A 19,616-nucleotide genomic window follows, 5' to 3' on the forward strand; every position below is an offset into this window, starting at 1 on the left:
ACATCCACTCACTTATTCAACAGAAGTTTATTGAGCGCCTATTCTGTGCTAGGCACTGCTGAGCCATCACAGATGTGGTCTCTGACGCTAAGGAGTTGACAGTCTAGGCCAGTCAGTAAGGGGGTTAAAAAAAATTCTGTTATCATTGCTACTCTGCGGCTGCATCGGGTGAGGATCAACCCTTCTAACTAACTCTCCCACGTGGTCCTGTCAGGTAAGTATAGGTGTGAGCGCGTGTGGCTCCTGATGTTTGGGGAGTGTGAAAGAGCACGTGTCAGAATGGCGCGTGTCACAGTGCGCGTGCAGATGTCGGCGTGGTACGCGTCTCCATTGCGGCGGGAGCCCGCCTGTGTGGGCTGCGGGAGGCTTGTGTCTCCCGCCCACTTACCGGAGGCGGCGCGGGAACCACCCGGCCAGAGAGACTGCGAGTGACCGCGTGTGCGCGCGCGCGCCCGTGCGGGGGAGGGGCGCGCCGCGCTGGCAGCGCCGCGCGCAGGCGCAGAACGCGAGAGCCCGGCCACAGCCGCCGCAGAGCGCCGGGGGCTGGAGGAGTGAACGAAGGAGGCTATGGCCGCCGCCGGCTGCTGAAGAGCTCGGCCCGCGAGCGCCTGCCGCCGCGTACGATGGTGACCGCACGGGTCGGGCCGCTGCCGCCGCCGCTGCCACCGCCTCCCAAGACGCTGCATCCAAGGCCTGGCGCGGAGGAGCCGCCGCTGTGAGCCCCGCCGTCCCGGCCCCCGCCGCCGCCGCCCGAGGAGAAGAGGAGGGCAGGCGAGAGAGCCGGGGAGTTGCGGAGTCCGTCTGTCCGCCGGCGGCGCTGCCCCGCGGGGAAGGAGGCCGCAGCCTGAGGTGACCGAGCCGTCCGCCCCGGCCGGCCCATTCCTATCCCGGTGCCCGGTCCGCATGCCACATCCTCTCTTACCCCGCTTCCCCTTCCCTCCTCCCTTCCCCCATCCAGTCGCCCGCTCTGTCCTCTTCTCCCCCTTCTCCCCTTCCCCCGTTCGCCTCCCTCCTCTTCTCCCAAGCTTCGGCGGCATCCACATCCCCTCTTCACCCGCAGCGCCCCTCTCTCCCTCCCAACCGCCAGTCCCTCCCGCCGTCCTCCTGGCCCCCCCTTAGGCTGTCTCCGACTCTGCCCTCCCCTCCCGGGGCCCAGCTTAGAGCCCCCTTTCCCGGCTCCCGGGCCTTGTCTGCCGCGTTTCCACCCTCCACCCTCCCGGAGCTATCTCTCATCTCCCCCGGCATTCCTAAGATGCCCTCACTCCGAGCGCTCCCCCATCGCCTCTCCAGTACCCCATTTCGGGGCCTTTTGTAAGCCCCTTCCTGAGCTGCCCCTTTCCTAGCTGCTCCTTTCTAGCTCCTTTCTTCCAGTTCCCACTTCCAACTTTCCTTCTTTTTCGTTTTTGTCCACTTTGCTCACAAGCTTCCCTCCCTCTTTTATTTCACCCTAGTCTTCTTCGGTTTACGCAGCCCCAAACTCAGCTTCTCCCCTTTCATTCGGTTTGAGGTTGTTTGGGGGTGCGGAAAGGCCTGCCAAGTCATTCTTCAATTGGGGACCCATTTGCTCTGCATCGCGTCTGTCAGTCCTTTTTTTACAGTAAAAGAGGTCCTCATCCCTTTTTGTCCCCATCGCTTACTCTCTCGTTTGCCATCCTTTCTGCATCCCCCTCCACTTATGCTTTTACCAACCAAGGACCCCGAGACCCTTGCCCTCCTTCATCAATGGGTCCCCTTTCTGTTCAGGGATGAAGAACTTCGCCCGTGTCTTTCTTCAGAATCTTTTTGGTGCGTGGCGCGGCGGAGCCAGCACCCTTGGCCAGACAGGAGGGGAGCTCCCTGGCACGGGCCTCTCTCCTGGCAGAGTTTTTGTGGACGTAATCCCTTAGCCCCGCGGCAGCGCCTGCTTTGCAGCGAGCTGGGTTGGGGTTACTATAGTTCAAACGCAACTGAGATCAGCAGGCGTGGGGGGCGGGGGAGGAGGTGCGGGGAGAGAGGAAGGGGGCTTTGCAGTGAGAAGGCATCAAAGATTAATGGATGGCTTTGCATCTCAGTCTGCAGTAAACAGGAAACTAGTTTGAAAGGAAAGGAGAGGGACTGTGTGTCTTTTTATTTTTTAAAATACGGACTGTGCAGTTCTGGTGAATCTTGAATCCTGCCCAAAGGATGAGCTGTCGGTGCTGCAGTCATGACCCAGGCTGAGTGCCCAATGACAGAGATAGCAGTTTTTATTTCCTCTGTCTGGCTGCTTAAGTTGAAGGATGGCCCTTGTATTCAGAGTGGACTCCCTATCTCTGTCGATTTGGAGATGACCAGAAGCCACAGAATTGCTAGTAGTTTATGTGGAAATCAGGTACATACAAAGTTAGCTAGCAATGAGTGGGAGTGGGGAGGACCAGCTATATTTAAAACGTGTGCCAATGCTTATGTAAGAAGTGCGTTCTTCTCCCTGGTATCTAAGTTTTTGGCTGAGTTTACTTATGATTTTAGGTTTTTGCTCTGCCCTCTGACATTTTCAGGGATATGGACAGCCAGAAAATCTGTCTTTCTGAAGATTGGCTTTAGCTGATGGTAGAATTTTGTTTTGTTTTTCAAATTGGATTGGACAAAGAAAGGGGATTGATGATGAATGATAGTTTTTCTTCTGTGCTGAGGGAAAAAGGTGTAAAAACTTACGGCATTAAATTATCTAATACTCTACTGAATAATTTTAAATTGGATTATATGGCATTCTTTGTTTTGTCCAGGAGATGTGAATTCTGTTCATTTTTTGGGTAAGATAACATTTTCATTTCTTTTTCTTATTTAACATAATTCTTCAGCAGATGAGAAGAGCTATGACTTTAAAAACTTAGGTTTTTTCATATTGTTGATGATTTGTTTGATTTCTTCATATTCAAAACCAAAATGTAGTGTTTTCAGGGAAGTGTAGAATGAGGCCCCCTGTGTTTCCTAACCACAAACATGAAGGATGAACTGTGCAATGTTATACTTGTACAGGGCATTCTTGTGTTTGTAAGTAGCAATTTGCTGCTTCCAAGCCTGGGAATGTCATTTAATGAAATCGTTTGGTCCTCTTTTTGGTTAGCTTTTGTTGAGCCTTTTTTTTTTTGCCGTTATTGGAAAGAAAGGATGGATTTTTTTCTTTAAAGCTGTTTTACTGTGTAAAGCATCTATGAGTCGCATTTAGTTTTCATTACTTTCTGAGATGGTGTGGTGGAGTGTTACTTTCCCAGTTCTTTCCACATTTCAAGGAGGAAATTTAAAAATCATGCACATTTGTGACCTCCTAGAGGGGTGGGATAGGGAGGGTGGGACAGAGACGAAAGAGGGAGGAGATATGGGGATATGCGTATACGTATAACTGATTCACTTTGATATAAAGCAGAAACTGGTGCACCATTGTGGAGCACTTATACTCCAATAAAGATGTTAAAAAAAAATCATGCACAGAAAGCAAAATGTACGTAACTGAACAAGGCAGGAAGTATCTTATATATTTGGCTTTAGAGAGTGTCAGGCCTTTGAATTTTCTTTGCCTTCAGCTCTTGTGCTTATTTTTGAGGCTTATTTGGTATTGTTTTGGTTTTAAGAGAATTTTGAGCTCCCTCTGACTTAGAATATGCTCATTAGCACTAACAAATCTAAGAAAAAGATAAATTAGGCTTGAACCAAACATCTTAGTGGTATAATAATCTCTTTACCCCAGTAGAGAAGGCTCCATTTTTATTTCATGTTTTTAAGTTAGTCATTTGGCACGTGTGAGTGATTTCAGGTATCTGCAAGTAAGATATATTTCAACATTTTGTTTAGGTGTTGGTTTAGTGTGTGGTGCTGGAGTGTGGTGTATGGTATTTATCTGTGATGGTCACCACCCTATCATGTGGCACTTCTGCTGTAGAAAGGTTCAAAATGTGTTTTTTTTTCCCCCCTCTTTTGTTTCCACAGCTCTTGTGGGTAACATTTTAGATTTGGTTTTCTATGTGTTAAATTTGTTTCCTCCATGTCCCTCCCTATACATGGCCAGTTTGCCAGCGATGTACTGAAATATCACTCATATACAGAAATAAATGAAACATTTAGTAAGCAATATATTTGTTATTAAAGGGGATATTTCGTTCTCTGCAGGCAGTAGAGTTTAGGGATCTGTCTTGGACGTTCTTCTGTATCAATAGCTTTAGGAACCCAAGATTTTCTTTTTATTCTTCTGTTTGTGAGGCAGAAGTAGTGGTAATTAAGAGGGAATGTATACCATTCTGATAATGGCCTTTTGTAATAGAAATATGGTCCTCTGTAAGAACTGGGAGATTTTTTCCTTAGCATTTCAAATTTTGATTTCTAATGCAAGATTGGTTTAAATTTTTTCTTTACCCCTGTAAGAGCTACAATAAATAGTGAAGTGGGCACAGTTAAAAATAACGAAAACATTAAAAACGTACAAAGGCTCTAAGTCAGATGAAATACATATGGACCACGAATATTTAAAATTTATGTATGTATGTATGTATGTATTTATGGCTGCGTTGGCTCTTCGTTGCTGCGCGCGGGCTTTCTCTAGTTGCAATGAGTGGGGTCTACTCTTTGTTGCGGTGTGCAGGCTTCTCATTGCGGTGGCTTCTCTTGTTGCGGAGCATGGTCTCTAGGGCTGCGGGCTTCAGCAGTTGTGGCTTGCGGGCTCTAGAGCGCAGGCTCAGTAGTTGTGGCACGTGGGTTTAGTTGCTCCGTGGCATGTGGGATCTTCCCAGACTAGGGCTCAAACCTGTGTCCCCTGCATTGGCAGGTGGATTCTTAACCACTGCGCCACCAGCAAAATCCTGGACCACAAATATTAACTCAGTAATTGTCTCTTTTTGTTGTTGTTGTTACTTACAAAAGCAGTAGTGATTTATATTGGATTCTAGAATATGGAAAAATACTTTTCCATTATAGAATAAAGCCTGTCAGTGATATTTTTACCTAGGTCCAGTCACACTGGTGACTGGTGGTTTGTGAGAAAAATCTATCATTTGTGTATTTTGTTTTTGTTTTTTGCGGTACGCGGGCTTCTCACCGCTGTGGCCTCTCCCGTTGTGGAGCACAGGCTCCGGACGCACAGGCTCAGCGGCCACGGCTCACGGGCCCAGCCGCTCCGTGGCATGTGGGATCTTCCCAGACCGGGGCACGAACCTGTGTCCCCTGCATCGGCAGGCGGACTCTCAACCACCGCGCCACCAGGGAAGCCCCATTTGTGTACTTTGAAATGAACTCCAAGAGTGCATTCAGTTATCAGTTTGACCACCAGAGTAAGTAGTTATTTTCTGTGTATTTCCTTAAGTCATCTAGTTAGCTTAGGCACATTACATTACACTTTTTACCAAGAATTTATTTTTTCAAGTTGGCTGCTCCCCACCAAATAATACATGGGTATACTGAAACATTTAGCAAACAGAAAAAGATAGAGGGAAATAAAAACCACGCCAGGGCCACTGTTGGAAGGATGTTAATGTGAATATTTTGGTGTATTTCTTCCCAGAATATATATTTTTTTCTTTATGATATCATGAGCTTTGAGAAATTTAGGTTCCTAAATGGCATAATTTGTAATAAATGTTGATTAGAGATTTTATTTCTCAGTGCTTTTTTCTCCTTAGGACACAGCTATTTGGTTGTGATTCTCTCACAATATTATCTTTTTCTTATGTAGGAAAATTATTAAAGCAGTCTTGTTCTTTTAAAGTAATCAGAATTATAGTTCTTATTTATAAAAATGTTAATTCTACATTATTGATAGGATATACATAACATTTGGGTAGTGGGAATGATATATAATAAATCAGTTTTTAAGTGATTGAAAAACTTATATTAATCGTTTGCTAAGTTGAGCTGCCTTTTTTTCCCCCAGCTATCTGAGCTAGGAAGCTATGAAAATTAGAGGGTGAAATGGAAATACTGACAAATATTTAACCATAGCATAGCAATCTGTCACTATAATTTTCTTCAGAAATCAATGTTTTCATTTGTCCTGTAATGTCTGAAATTACTGCCAAAGCTAGAAGTGTGTTTTGCTTTCTCAGCAAAGTTCTTAAAAGAATATTGTCAGAGCCAACAATCTAGAATTATCATTAGTCCTAAAATTGTCCTTTACCACTTTAGTTTGTTCTGTTCTCTTGTCTATAATTCCTTGGATTAATTTGCATCTGTATCATATAAAGCAGTATTACGCCAAATTGTCCTTTTAAATAGTAGATTGTCTGGGAGATCCTTCATTTCCTTTCTTTTTTTTTCTTCTCCCCATTCCACCACTAGTAATCAACAGCTAAGCAAAGACACAGGCTGCAGACTCACAATGCCTGACTTCTTCCATGTGCCAGCATGTTGGTGTGTCAGGGGAAGAATTTAATGAGCTTTTTCCTACTTTGAAGGCAGATTGTGGGAATTTCAGACTAAGAATTTAATTTTAATGATTCAAGGAAACAATATTGCAAATAAATGTTATCTTTACCTATATCATGAGTTCTCTGAACTGTATCTATATCACGTAAATTCAGTACTTCAGTTTTGATTTTAAGTAATAAGGAAAAGGATAGACTACGAGAAGCTGTGTGCTAAATGTGCAATCATGAAATGCTTGTTGAGTAACTTAGGCTTTTTCATGTAATAACTATTTAAAATTTGCCCTCTTTTTTAAAAGCTGCATAAATCTCAAAGATCTTTATAGGAGTGAATTTTTCTTTTCAAGGTAATTGGACAAAGGTTACAGTATTCTTATAGGGTGTTTTGTTAAATGCCTAAATTTGGAATTAGGAGCTTTTTTTTGACCATGCCGCGCAGCTTATGGGATTTATTTATTTATTTATTTATTTTTGGCTGCGTTGGGTCTTCGTTGCTGTGTGCAGTCCTTCTCTAGTTGCGGCGAGCGAGGGCTGCTCTTTGTTGTGGCGCGCGGGCTTCTCACTGTGGTGGCTTCTCTTGTTATGGAGCACGGGCTCTAGGAGCACTGGCTTCAGTAGTTGTGGCACGCAGGGTCAGGAGTTGTGGTGCGCAAGGTCAGGAGTTGTGGCGCACGGGCTTAGTTGCTCTGCGGCATGTGGGATCTTCCTGGACCAGGGCTCAAACCCATGTCCCCTGCATTGGCAGATGGATTCTTAACCACTGCGCCACCAGGGAAGCCCAGGAGCTTTTTATAAACACATTTTGAGGTCTGAACATTTCATCAGAGTCTTAAAGTTGAGCAGACTTGAGAGAGTCCATGTGAAAACACAATACAAAGCTTATTTCCTAAATATCTAGAAGTAGTAGATGTGTCTAAGGAGCTTTTTTTACATTGTAACATAGTTTTTGTGTAGTATGTGAGAATCCATTAGATTGATAAGAGGATATCTGAAAGCTATTTGAGGTGACTTATTTTTATATATTGTATCTCCTGAATTTTAGGTCTGCTCCAAGAAAAAAACATGGCTGCAAAGGAGAAACTGGAGGCAGTGTTAAATGTGGCCCTGCGGGTGCCAAGCATCATGCTGTTGGATGTCCTGTACAGATGGGATGTCAGCTCCTTCTTCCAGCAGATCCAGAGGAGTAGCCTCAATAACAATCCTCTTTTCCAGTATAAGTATTTGGCTCTTAATATGCATTATGTAGGTAAGTGTCTACAGCATCTTTCTTAAGCTTCTAGTGAGCATTCTGATTTTATTTTATGTCTTTGAATATTCTTAAATTTGGGTAAAATGAAGTCCTTTTACATTGAGATGACAGTAATATAGTCGATGAGTATGAATCTTGTTTATAGTCTTATTTGTCTTACAACTGCACATGAATTATTAGGGGTAGAGGAAAACAGATAGTGTTGGATTTTACTGTATGAAACTAGAAGGCAGAAGAAAACATTTTATTTTTTAATTTATTTTTTTCTTCTAGGTTTATAAGATATAATTGATGTACATAGAAGAAAACATTTTAGATTTTAATATGAATAAAATAAATAACAGGAAATACCTTTCCAGGCATTTGGCCTGTTCTAATTTGTCATTATTTTGGGGTTTGGTAGTAATTCAGAAAGTAAGCTTTTTAAAATGCAGTATTTTTATTGTTCTAAAACATTAGTATCATTTGAAGATAAAGTATTCATTTCAGTTAAATGAAATATGGAAAATGATATTATAATATTAAAGTACTCCTTGAAATATAATTGATATGATTTGGAGTTAGTGGTAGAACTAATGTGGAAAGAAATTAGAGTTAAAGGTTAAAGAAATTAAAGTCAAGAGATACAGGCAGGAAGCAGATAAAATCCTTCTAGAATAAAAGTCATGATTCTTAATTTTTAGGTTAGTTTTTGTTTTATATGTAATGATAGTAACAATATATTTTCATTTAACATTGCTGTTTTATAATTCAAGGTGTGGTGTGAATGATGTACTGTAGTGATTTTATTAATATTTTTATTATTAGAATTGTCAGCAAGTATATCTTTTTAAAATTTGTGAAGGTTATCTTTATAAAATTGTTAAGGGTTGTCCTGTCTCTATGAGACTTTTTTTAATCTATAAAAGAACTTTCTGCGTTTCAGAGCTTAGCCCTGAGAACCCCTTACAGCTCTAAGAGATTACCAAGTAAGCCATTGTGGGAAGGAGTATGGTATAGTAGAAAAGACAGTGCACGAGAGGCAGAACATCTGGGTACAATAAACTCATCTCTGTTAGTTGGCACTACCTTGGGAAAGTCTCTGAAATGAGAAGGTTCTTTTATGCTGCAAAACACTAATTCTCAGCCCTTTATTCAAGGCTTGTATGTTAGCCAATATATGGAAAATAATTCCAGTCTGTAGTAGAACAGTTGGGTACTTGGCTTAGAGTTTTAGCTTGATCAGCTAAAGTAATTCGTACTGTGGTTTTAAAAATGTGGTTATTGGGGCTTCCCTGGTGGCGCAGTGGTTGAGAGTCCGCCTGCCAGTGCAGGAGACACGGGTTCGTGCCCCGGTCCGGGAGGATCCCATATGCCACGGGGCGGCTGGGCCCGTGAGCCATGGCCGCTGAGGTTGTGCGTCCGGAGCCTGTACTCCACAATGGGAGAGGCCACAACAGTGAGAGGCTCGCGTACCGCAAAAAAAAAAAAAAAAAATGTGGTTATCATATGTATTATTTCTGAATAGATTGAAATATTTATTATAAAAACAGCTGCCTAATAACCAGAAACATCAATTGCAGAAATTGTATGGGTCCTAGTACAGTTGTAGTTCATACTCACCAGCTTATAACTTTGGGAACTCAACTGAGCCTTCTTTTTTTTTTTTTAAGAATTTATTATTTATTTATTTATTTAAAAATACAGTTTTATGCAAATAAAAACAAAGGACAGATCATTGGAATTTCTGCCCTCCTTAAGGAAAGACATCAATACTTTTACAAGCTTAGCCTCATTCAGATAGAATTTGGAGGCTTTCAGTCGTCTTTTATTCTTATTTATTTATTTATTTTTCGTTGCTGCCCGTGGGGTTTCCCTAATTGCAGAGAGCAGGGGCTACTCTTCCCTTGCGATGCGTGGGCTTCTCATTGCAGTGGCTTCTCCTGTTGCGGAGCACGGGCTCTAGGTGCACAGGCTCAGTAGTTGTGACACACGGGCTTAGTTGCTCCACGGCATGTGGGGTCTTCCTGGACCAGGGCTCAAACCCGTGTCCCCTGCATTGGCAGGCGGATTCTTAACCACTGCACCACCAGGGACGCCCCAATTGAGCCTCCTTAAATACATTTAATTACATGGTATGGTGGAGTAAGCTCAGTGATTACATGAGTAGATATTTTCAGCTTGAACAGTTTTTTGGTTAGAGTAACCTCTGTGTCAGTATTATGTAGTGTTTATGTAATGTTCCAGTTTACAGAATTTCACCCTTAAATAAATTTTTTAAATTGGTAGTTTATGTTTCATAAACCAAAAAGCATAAAAGGTACACAGTGAAAAGTGCCTTCCTCCTATCTCTGTTCCTCATCCACTAAGTTCTCACTTTGAGTCCCAACAAGTAGCTCTTTTTATTTCCTTGTGTATAATTCTATGGATATTTTTATGCATGTATAAGTAAATATAAAGATATATTGGTATATAAATGTAAGTATAATATAGAAGTACAAATGTATATATTTCCCTTTTTAGTACAGATGATAGCATAATACTACTCTTCTGAAACTTTTAACTTAATGATGTATCATAGAGCCATAACTGCTGTTTTTAGATATTTACTGTTTTTTTATGTTGACACTATCTGTTCTGCCAAATCTTAAGATTCTGATTAACTGTTGAGGCCTCACTCTCCCCCCAGCCCTCCAATTCTGTTTCATAGTGGCATAGTACCCTTGTATGGCTGTACCGTAATTTATTGCACGAATTACTTCATTGGAGGACGTTTTAGATAGCTTCTGTCTTCTGCTGTTTCATTCAGTGTTGTACTAAATAATTTTGTATAGCCATCATTTCAACAGGTGCAAATATAGCCTTGGGATAAGTTATTAGAAGTGAAACTGCCGGGTTAAAGAGTATATATACATTTGTACTATTGACTGATACTGCTCTCCATAGGATTTTACTATTTTGTACCTCCACAAATGGTGGATGAGAGTTCCTGAAATCCTACATCCTTATCAAAACAGAGTTATCAAACTTTAGTATTTGGCTGCTCAGTAAGTGAAAAATGGTTGTTTTTTAATGTAGTATTAATTTGTATTTCTCTTATGAGTGAGATTGAATTTATTCACGTGTTTTAAAAAAACGTATTTCCTCCTCTGAGAGTTGTCAGTACATGTCCCTTGCTTACTTTTCTATGGGTTTGTTAGCCTTTTCTTACCAATTTATGGGAGTTTGGTATAAGGGAAATAAACCCTGTGTGATGAGTTGGAATTATATTTTCCAATTTCAGTTCTCTTGATTTTGCTTAAGATTTTTTTGACATGCAGAATTTATTTTATGTGATTGAATTTATCATTTTTTTTTCTGTAGCTTTAGGATTTTGAATCAATTTAAAAAAGCCTTTTCTGTTTTTGAGTTTATAAAGAATTGTCATGTTTTATTGCATTATTTTTGTTTTTACATTTAAGTCTTTTGCTCCATTTAGAATTTATCTGCTTGTACAGTGTGTTCTATTCCATTTCTAAACATTTTTCTGTTTTTTTAGTTTCTTATTATTGAGGATTTAGATTATATTTTACTGTCTGATAGAATTAGTCTCTTCATTTTTCTTTATTTCCCTCTCTGAGTTTTTTTGTTATTATTAGTTTTCTATATAAACTTCAGAATTATCTAATCTTGTTCCAAAAACAACCCTGTTGACCTCTTTGCTGAGATTGCAAACTATTAAAATTTTAAGTTAGGATGAAGAGAGAACTTAAGGATGCTAACTCTTCCTTAACACAGAGAGACTTGCTATGTTCAGATTTCTTCTGAGTCCTTCTGGGGTGTTTTAAAGTTTCCTTTATATAGGTCTTAGGCTTATCGTTAAGTTTGTTCCTAGGTATTTTACCTTTTTTATTACTATTATAAGTTTTTTTCCCCTTTATAGCCTCTAATTGTTTGTTATTAAGAGCTTAAAAATCAAGGTGAGCAGTGTTAATGTTTGTGCTTATGGAGTATAATTGTACCTTTGAACTTAGAAGCTTTCCAGTGTTGGTTCTGTCTGAGAACAACAAAGAAAAGTGACTGTCCAGATGTAATTGGTGGAATGTTAATTATAGAACTGTTTTGCAGCATATGAGATATAAAAAGGGGAATAGAAATAATATTGAAAAGGAAGAATGGGGCCATTTGTGAAAAGCCCTGAATACAGATGTTAGGTATTGTGCTTAATCTGGTAGCTAATGATGGGTCAGTAAGGAATTTAGAGCAGGTGAGCTGCATCTTAAAATTGATTAGGCAATGTTGTATAGGGTAATGGGTTGGGGAGGGGAGAAACTGGAGGTAAGAAGACCAATTAGGATTTTAGGCAAGAGGTAATGAGAGCCAGAGCTAGCATGGTAGCAATAGCAAAGGAAAGAGTGGATGTGAGAATAGTTCTGTTGTAACTGCAGTCACTAAAATCATTAGTGACCTAACATGTAAAACTCAGACTTCATTTATATCCCTATTCTGCAGACCTTTCCATGTTTGTGAAGCTGTTGACCACTTTCTCTTTCTTAAAAATATTTCTGGATTCTTCTAACTTATTGACCATTCCTTCCGACTCTTTTGCTGTATTTTTTTCTTTGGACTTCTTTAGTCTTGATATTCCAGAATTTGTGTTTAATTTTCATCTTCTGTTGTTTGGGTGATTTCACATAGTTTTGGCTACAAATCTCTATCTACATTTTTCACAGCTTTTTTGAGCACCTTAGTCTATGGTAGTGTTCCTCCTCTTTGATCTCACGGTATCCAGTTCGTACCTCCACCATAGCACTTATTGTGCTGAATTCTAAGGGTCCATATGCTCATCTATCTTCCTAACTAGATTGTTAACTCCTTTAAGGTAGGATTGGGGTTGTCTGTTATCTCAGTATTCCCAGTACTGAGCTAGTGCCTGATGCTGAATAAATGAATTTCTAACTACCGTTAGATATCTCCACCTAAATATTCTACAGACACCTCAACTTATTACTGAACTCATCATCTTTACTTCAACTCAATCCTCTTCCTTCTTGTGTATTTCCTGTCTTAATAGCAAAGCCATCCTCTCAATTATCTAAGCTAAAAACATCAGAACCATCTTCACTTCCTTGTTCTCAACCACTCACCAGTAGATCACCACTAAGACCTATTTGAATATGTATCTCATAGCTGACCCTGCCAACTCTATATTCAAAGCTACTGTTTTATTCCATGTCCTCATTTTTTCCCCCACTGCTAAAATAATCCTTTAAATAGCAGAAATTTCTATATTTTGTTAGGAAGATTCATCAATGTTATTTTAAGCAGGTCATCATTTTTAAATACTGCCAGTCTTGCTTTTTAATTATGCATTACTGTTGGGTTAGCTTCATCATTATCAATTTAGTTTGTTGTGTTCTGTTTGGATAATCCTGTAGCATGAATAGTGATGCATATTTGCATCAGCAGTAGTTTTATATTTTTCAAATAATTAGATTATGTATACAGTTGACCCTTGAACTGTGCAGGTCCACTTATATGTGGATTTTTTCAATAGATACGTACTACAGTACTACATGATCCACAGTTGGTTAAATCCGTGGGTGTGGAACTGTGGATACGGTGGGCCAACTGTAAAGTTACACTCAGGTTTTCTACTGAAGAGGAGGGGGAGGGGTTGGTGCTCCTAACCCCGGCATTGTTCAAGGATCAACTGTTTATTGTAGTTCAGATGATTTATTCCTACTGCTCTTATATCAGCATAAGTATTCATAATCTCTCAAAAATCTTCTTGTGTGATATATTTTATTATCACAGAATTATTTTTTCACCTGGATTGTGAAAATGGGGGTATAGGTGAGCCATAGGGTTTTTGTTGTTTTTTGTTTTCTTACCTCACCAAAATGGTATCTAAAGGATCTGAGAACATTAGCCCAGGCTAAGCTCCTTATTATCATATTTTAGTCTTTATACTGAGGCTTTAGCCACCAGTTCTATCAGCATCATCTCCCAGTACCCTCCCAATACTCTTTCTGTTTACACCAGAATTTAGTCTAGCCTATAGAATTTACTGTCTCCTGAAAATATCCTTCGTGCTTTCATGGCTTTTGGACCTGCTGTGTTCTTTTTTCTTAGAATGTTTCCCCCTTTTCTTAGCCTAGTAAAGATCCTTTCATTCTTTGAAGTCCAGGTCAAACTTAATCACTTAACCATAGCCCTTCTAATTTTTGTTTAATAGAGCACCAGTAATGTATCATACTTTTGTTCTTGTTTGTTTTTTCACTAGACTGTGAATCTTTTTATTTTTTCTTTGGATTTTCCATGTCTAGGAATGCATATGGATCATACTTTACACATAATAATGTTGGTTGAATGACTGAATAATTGAAAGAATGAATGAAATGAGTATGTTCGATCTAGATGATCTAGAGCTCATTTTATGAGATGTGCTGGAGAAGGGAAAGATAATATATGGAAAGGAAAATGATAGTTCATTAAAAGTCAAGAATTTAAGGAAACGTTTCATGCAATAGACTGATTAGAAAATCCTTCAGCCACAAACAGTAAAAATGCTTGCTAGATATAATAAATATCCTTTTAAATACTTCTAAGGTCCTGTGAGATAGGGATTAACATAATTATTTTGGGGAAATTATTTTAAGAAGTGAAAAGCAAATAGAAATATATATCTCTGGCTTCTGCTGGGTTGTTCTTGAAGTTAGGATGTGTGGGAAGTCTGTAGTCTCTAGCACCACTCCTGTTTGTTTAGCTTTAAGTATGATCGATTCAGCCTGAGCGAGACATTAGGTGCTAAGAAGGGACATCTGTGCCCTAATAAAGACTCATTCATAAGGGGAAAATAAACTAGGATCAGATTTTTGCAAGACATAGAATGTTACACTGAGAGGTTCAATACTTTTGAAGGTTTTAGAGCAAGAGGGTTGTGTCAATGAAAGTGATAGTTTTGGGAATATTACCCTGGTAACAAAGCATAGGATGGATAAGGATGGGAAGAGACAAAGAAAAATAGCAATTAGTATCAATAAATTATTACATTACAGAGCGGATTAAGATGGGGCATAGGGTCTGGAAAGGAGGGGTAACGTAAGAGATCTGTTGAGGAAGACTCAGTGGGACTGGTTGATAACAGGGGACTCAGGTTTGAGTCAGAGTGAATGGGATTTAGGAGAGTGAAAGAGGGTGAGGTGAGCTAGCTTGCTGAGGGAGGAGGATTTGTACTCATTGTATATGAGGACATTTAAGTGGAGTATATCTCAGGCATCATGAGCTACGAGATGTCTACTTAGAATAGGAAATGATTAAAGGTTTTTTGCTTATGTAGTGGGTTCTCAGAACTATCGTGTCATCTGGAATGGTATATTTGAAACAAGAAAATAGATTCTTTGAGCTAGATACTTTATATAGAGAATAGAAGTTGTTCAGGAACTAAATTTTCTATGTTCACTTGAGAGGGTGAAAAGAAAGTAGAGAGAAGGATTTAGAGAGTAAAAGGAAATCCACGTCACAGAGCCAGAGAATAAGTTTTTTGTTTTTTTTTTTTAAATGAAAGCTTATTTATTTATTTATGGCTGTGTTGGGTCTTCGTTTCTGTGCGAGGGCTTTCTCTAGTTTTGGCAAGCGGGGGCCACTCTTCATCGCGGTGAGTGGGCCTGTCACTGTCGCGGCCTCTCATGTTTCAGAGCACAAGCTCCAGACGCGCCAGCTCAGTAGTTGTGGCTCACAGGCCCAGTTGCTCCGCAGCATTTGGGATCTTCCCAGACCAGGGCTCGAGCCCGTGTCCCCTGCGTTGGCAGGCAGATTCTCAACCACTGCGCCACCAGGGAAGCCCTAGAGAATAAGTTTTGAGGTCAGTTGCTTCAGATGCTGGGACAAGGATTAAACTTGAGTCTTAGATTTGTCAAGTAGGTAATTGTTGACTTTCAAGTTTCTTTAGAGAAAAGAAAAGGGGATTTGTAGAGGATCTAAGATTGTAAAGGGTAAAGAGGGAATAATAGTTAGAAAATAGAGGCTTTGGTACAGATAATTTATAACATTTGTCAGTGGAATGAGAAAAATAGGTAACAGGAAAAGGAGAAATCTGTGGAGAGAAGTTTTTCTTTAAGACTAGGGAGAAGAGCCCTGCACATCCTTTGAAAAGAGAGGTGAGGATGGTGTCAGGGGAATGATTGAAGATATAGGAGGTTGAGGGTCCTTCGGAGTTGGAAAAATAAAATCTGAGTCACAGAAGGCACAGTCATAGAGAGGGACAGTAAGACACTCAGTTCTTCTTGGACTAGAGAATGAGAGAAATGGCATAGAAGAAATAAGGAGACAAGGAAAGGTAGATGATGGAGTAATCCTCTTGTACCTTTGGGTGATATATGTGATTATAAAGTAGAAAAATCTACAAAGGAAGTGAAAAATGCTTTATATTTTTAATAGAAAAATCCATACTGATTTTGCTGTCCTAAACTTGCTTTGGTAGTGAAGTAAAAAAGCTCAAAGTTGTTGAAACCTAATTGGGAAGTAATTTACTTCAAGCTCTTTTTATTATTGTAATTAACTGGAAGACTAAATTAGAATCGAATTTTATTTGTATTTCTCTTAACTTCTACTACAGGTTATATCTTAAGTGTTGTGCTACTAACCTTGCCCAGGCAGCATCTGGTTCAGCTTTACTTATATGTTTTGACTGCCCTGCTCCTCTATGCTGGACATCAAATCTCCAGGTAAGAATGTGAGCCATTTTTGAAATGTATGACTGAATTTAAAGTTTTCCTTTACCAGTAAAATACTTTTCATGAACACTGTTAAGAAACTGAGGCTTTGGTAGGTATCCAAAACAGATTTTTATTTTTGATACTTGTTTTCTAAATGAATATTATCATACAGGATTAATAGCTGGGGTTATGTCTCAAAATTTTTTTCTGCTTTTACAAACAGTCTTACTATGAAATGGACCTTAAGGGTATGTTTACAAAGATACCCATGAGCTTTTCTTTATTACCTGAGAAAAGAATATCCAAAGACAGGCTATAGGAACTATTTAATAATTATGGACTTCATTACTGTCATCATTTTAGGAAGTCGGTTTATGATGCATGAGTTATCAGCGTAAGGTGCAACCATGTATATAGTGGATGATTGATACAAATTATTTCATGAGGTTAATTGTATAGCTCAGAACTTCTGCCTCTTTAGAAGTATTGTCTGTTTGTCTTGGTCTGCTGGTCCTAAATTTTAAGACTCTGGTCTGCCAATGAATATGAGCTTCTTACTTTGAAACAATATTAAAATTGTTAATATTGTTAACAGTAAATGTAATGGGGTAGAATAAGTTTTGTGGGTACAATACTTCTTTTGTTTTGATTGAAATGTATAACTGTAACAAAATGTACTCCCAGTTCTAAGAAGAGTGGCAGTTACTTTGCATATATAACAAGATATAATTTTCTAGAGGTTTGAAACACAGATTTTGGTGTACGTTTGAAATTTAATCTTAGAAATAGCATTTTTGTATTACTAGAATTGAATGGTTGACTTTTAAAAAACCTTTTTCCCCCTGATTATAAAATTATACTGTTCGCTGTAGGCAGTTTTTGGGAAATATAGAAAATTTAAAGGCAGTAGCAATCACCTGAAATTATGCCACCCTGAGATAGACCTGTTAAGATTCTGTTATTTCCTTCCAGTTTTTTAATACCTTCTACTTTTCACCACTTCATTGGGTACAAAAGAGTGACAATTACTAACAGTCACTGACTCTTGGTCCCTCTTGCTGAAGCAGGACCGCCATCTTCCTTATTTCATCTAGTTATTTCCTGAAGTCCCCCAAATATTTCCCAGAAACTCATTCTTCTCAGATTCCTCTCCTCTGTTCCTATCTGGTTGATTTCCTCTGCTCAAAATGGTACCTGGAGGGTGGCATCTTACTCTTTAACTTCTGCGGCTATCCTTGCCCAGGGTATGTTCTTGGATGTCAGAATTGCAAAATATGGAGCTGCAAGAGCAGTGCTGCGTGTTTGTAATTGTCACAGTGTTTCAAATCAAGCTGCTTTACTCTCGGCTTTTCTAATTTCGTGTCACACAAGTATGTCCCTGTTTCTTAGCCTCCTTCACAGGACCAACTTGAGCCTTTTCCTGCAGCATCTTTCTCCATAGAGCCTAGACTAGGAGTCCAAGGGCCAGCACTGATTCAGACTACAGGATATCCTTCCCATTCCAGGACCACCAGCCCCAAACCCTGACACAGTCTGTTCCTGTGGCCTTACCCAGACACTTCTGAATCTCAGCTCAAGCTGGAGACACTAACCTATCTTAACTTATTCATTTTTAAATAAAAATGGTATCTAGGGAGTATAATGCAGTAGTTAGAGTATGGGCTCCTTAGTCACCATTTTAGTGTGTAAAATGAGTGTTTGGGCACCTAAGAATGACATATCTTTTGGAAGAACGGATGGGGATTGGATAGGTTCAAATCCATGTTTCTCATTTACTGCTCTGTAACCTTAGTGTCACTTATCAGAAAGGTACATCTCAGTTTCTTCACCTGTAAAATGCTGATAATATTTTAAGGGGCTATTATAAAGATTCATTAAGATTAAGCATGTAGGGCTTCCCTGGTGGCGCAGTGGTTGAGAGTCCGCCTGCCGATGCAGGGGACATGGGTTCGTGCCCCGGTCTGGGAAGATGCCACATGTTGCGGAGCGGCTGGGCCCGCGAGCCATGGCCGCTGAGCCTGCGTGTCCGGAGCCTGTGCTCCACAACGGGAGAGGCCACAACAGTGAGAGGCCCGCATACCGCAAAAAAAAAATTTCTGACGCATCATAGTGCTCAGTGAATTTTAACTTCCTTATGTCTTGCTTTTATTATGCAGCGATGTTTTGTGAGCATTTTCCTGTGTTGTTAGTCTTTAAAAAATGATTTTTTTCCATGGCAGGGTATTCCATGGTATAGCTATATAATGCTAGCTTTTTAGAGTTGATAGGATTTTGATGATTAATCAAAGAAATCTGAAAGTTGAAGGTAGAGCTATTAAAATTGTTATTTTTATATGTTATTATAATTCCTGGTGAAAGAACAGTGAACCAGCACTTTCCCCTTATGTTTTTTTTGTTTCCATGAGGTTTAGTGATGTAGTGATGGCTAAAACCTTGTAGCTCTATTTTTATCTGCAGTATTATCATCCAGGCTTTTCTAGAGAGATCAAAATTCTGTTATGTAGGGATAAAGGGGACCCTAACAGTGTCAGAGATAAAGAAAGCCTTTTTCTAACCATTTTTCTTTGCCAATTTCAACGTTTTACTTTTAGTTTATAGGAATGTTTTTTCCAATATTTAAAGTTTGTTTTCATTATCAGAAAATTTATATTTATTTTAAACAGTAAAAAGAATTGTAATAAAATTTTACAGTGTGCAAAAACATTTCTTGTTTTTTGTTTCATTTTGATCCTTCTTATCATCCTTTGAGATTTACAGATGAAAAAACTGAAATTGGCCAACATCTAGGAAGGCATGATCCCAGACTTTAACTTGAATCCAGGTTTTCGGATTCCTAGTTCTGTCCTGTTAGGGAAATAGCATGGTTAGTGGAAAGAAAATTAGTTTTACAATCAGTAGGATATGAAGTAGTTTCCCTACTTAGTAAATATGTTACCCTGGCAAGTTGATTCTTCGAAACTGTAAAGTAAGACAATGCCTATCTTATGGAGTTAGTTTTGATGTTAAACTAACAAATTTCAAGTTATGGAATATTTTAGTATTTCTCTTTTTAGTATAATTTACACTACATGGTACTATCTCAAAAAGATTAGCAAAGATGTGTTAATCCTTGAATTATTAATAAAATGTCACGTTTAATAAATTTTGTGTCTTGAAGGTGTCTCATTTATAGACTATTAAGGCTGAATTTTTTAGTTTAAAAAGCATAAAGGTTCATATTTCATGTGGCAGCTTCCTGAACAAGTATCTTTTTAAAAAAGTAACAGCTTTATTAAGATATAATTCACATTCCTGTTTCAAGTGTACAGCTCAATGGTTTTG

At 39.4% G+C, this 19,616-nt stretch overlaps 1 protein-coding gene across 5 annotated transcripts in view; it reads left to right on the forward strand.

The window, feature by feature from the left end:
* Nucleotides 1–531: 531 nt before the first annotated feature.
* RNF145 (ring finger protein 145) overlaps nucleotides 532–19,616 on the forward strand; it is a 65,326-nt gene continuing 46,241 nt past the window's right edge. For 3 of the 5 annotated variants that reach the window (XM_027084413.1, XM_027084415.1, XM_027084414.1), the window contains exon 1: nucleotides 16,194–16,304. Coding sequence is in view for 2 of the 5 variants with exons in the window: in XM_027084416.1 (XP_026940217.1) it covers nucleotides 2,306–2,369; nucleotides 7,411–7,614; nucleotides 16,196–16,304 (377 nt within the window). In the remaining 3 variants the exon portion in view is untranslated. Of the gene's footprint in view, nucleotides 850–2,290; nucleotides 2,370–7,410; nucleotides 7,615–16,193; nucleotides 16,305–19,616 lie in introns of those variants that run through there. The other 2 variants (XM_027084412.1, XM_027084416.1) reach the window with 2 other exon arrangements.

The sequence above is a fragment of the Aethalodelphis obliquidens genome, unplaced genomic scaffold, assembly GCF_003676395.1.
Source record: "Aethalodelphis obliquidens isolate GAN/ISIS:26980383/991018 unplaced genomic scaffold, ASM367639v1 scaffold52, whole genome shotgun sequence".
In the NCBI taxonomy this organism is placed as follows: domain Eukaryota; kingdom Metazoa; phylum Chordata; class Mammalia; order Artiodactyla; family Delphinidae; genus Aethalodelphis; species Aethalodelphis obliquidens.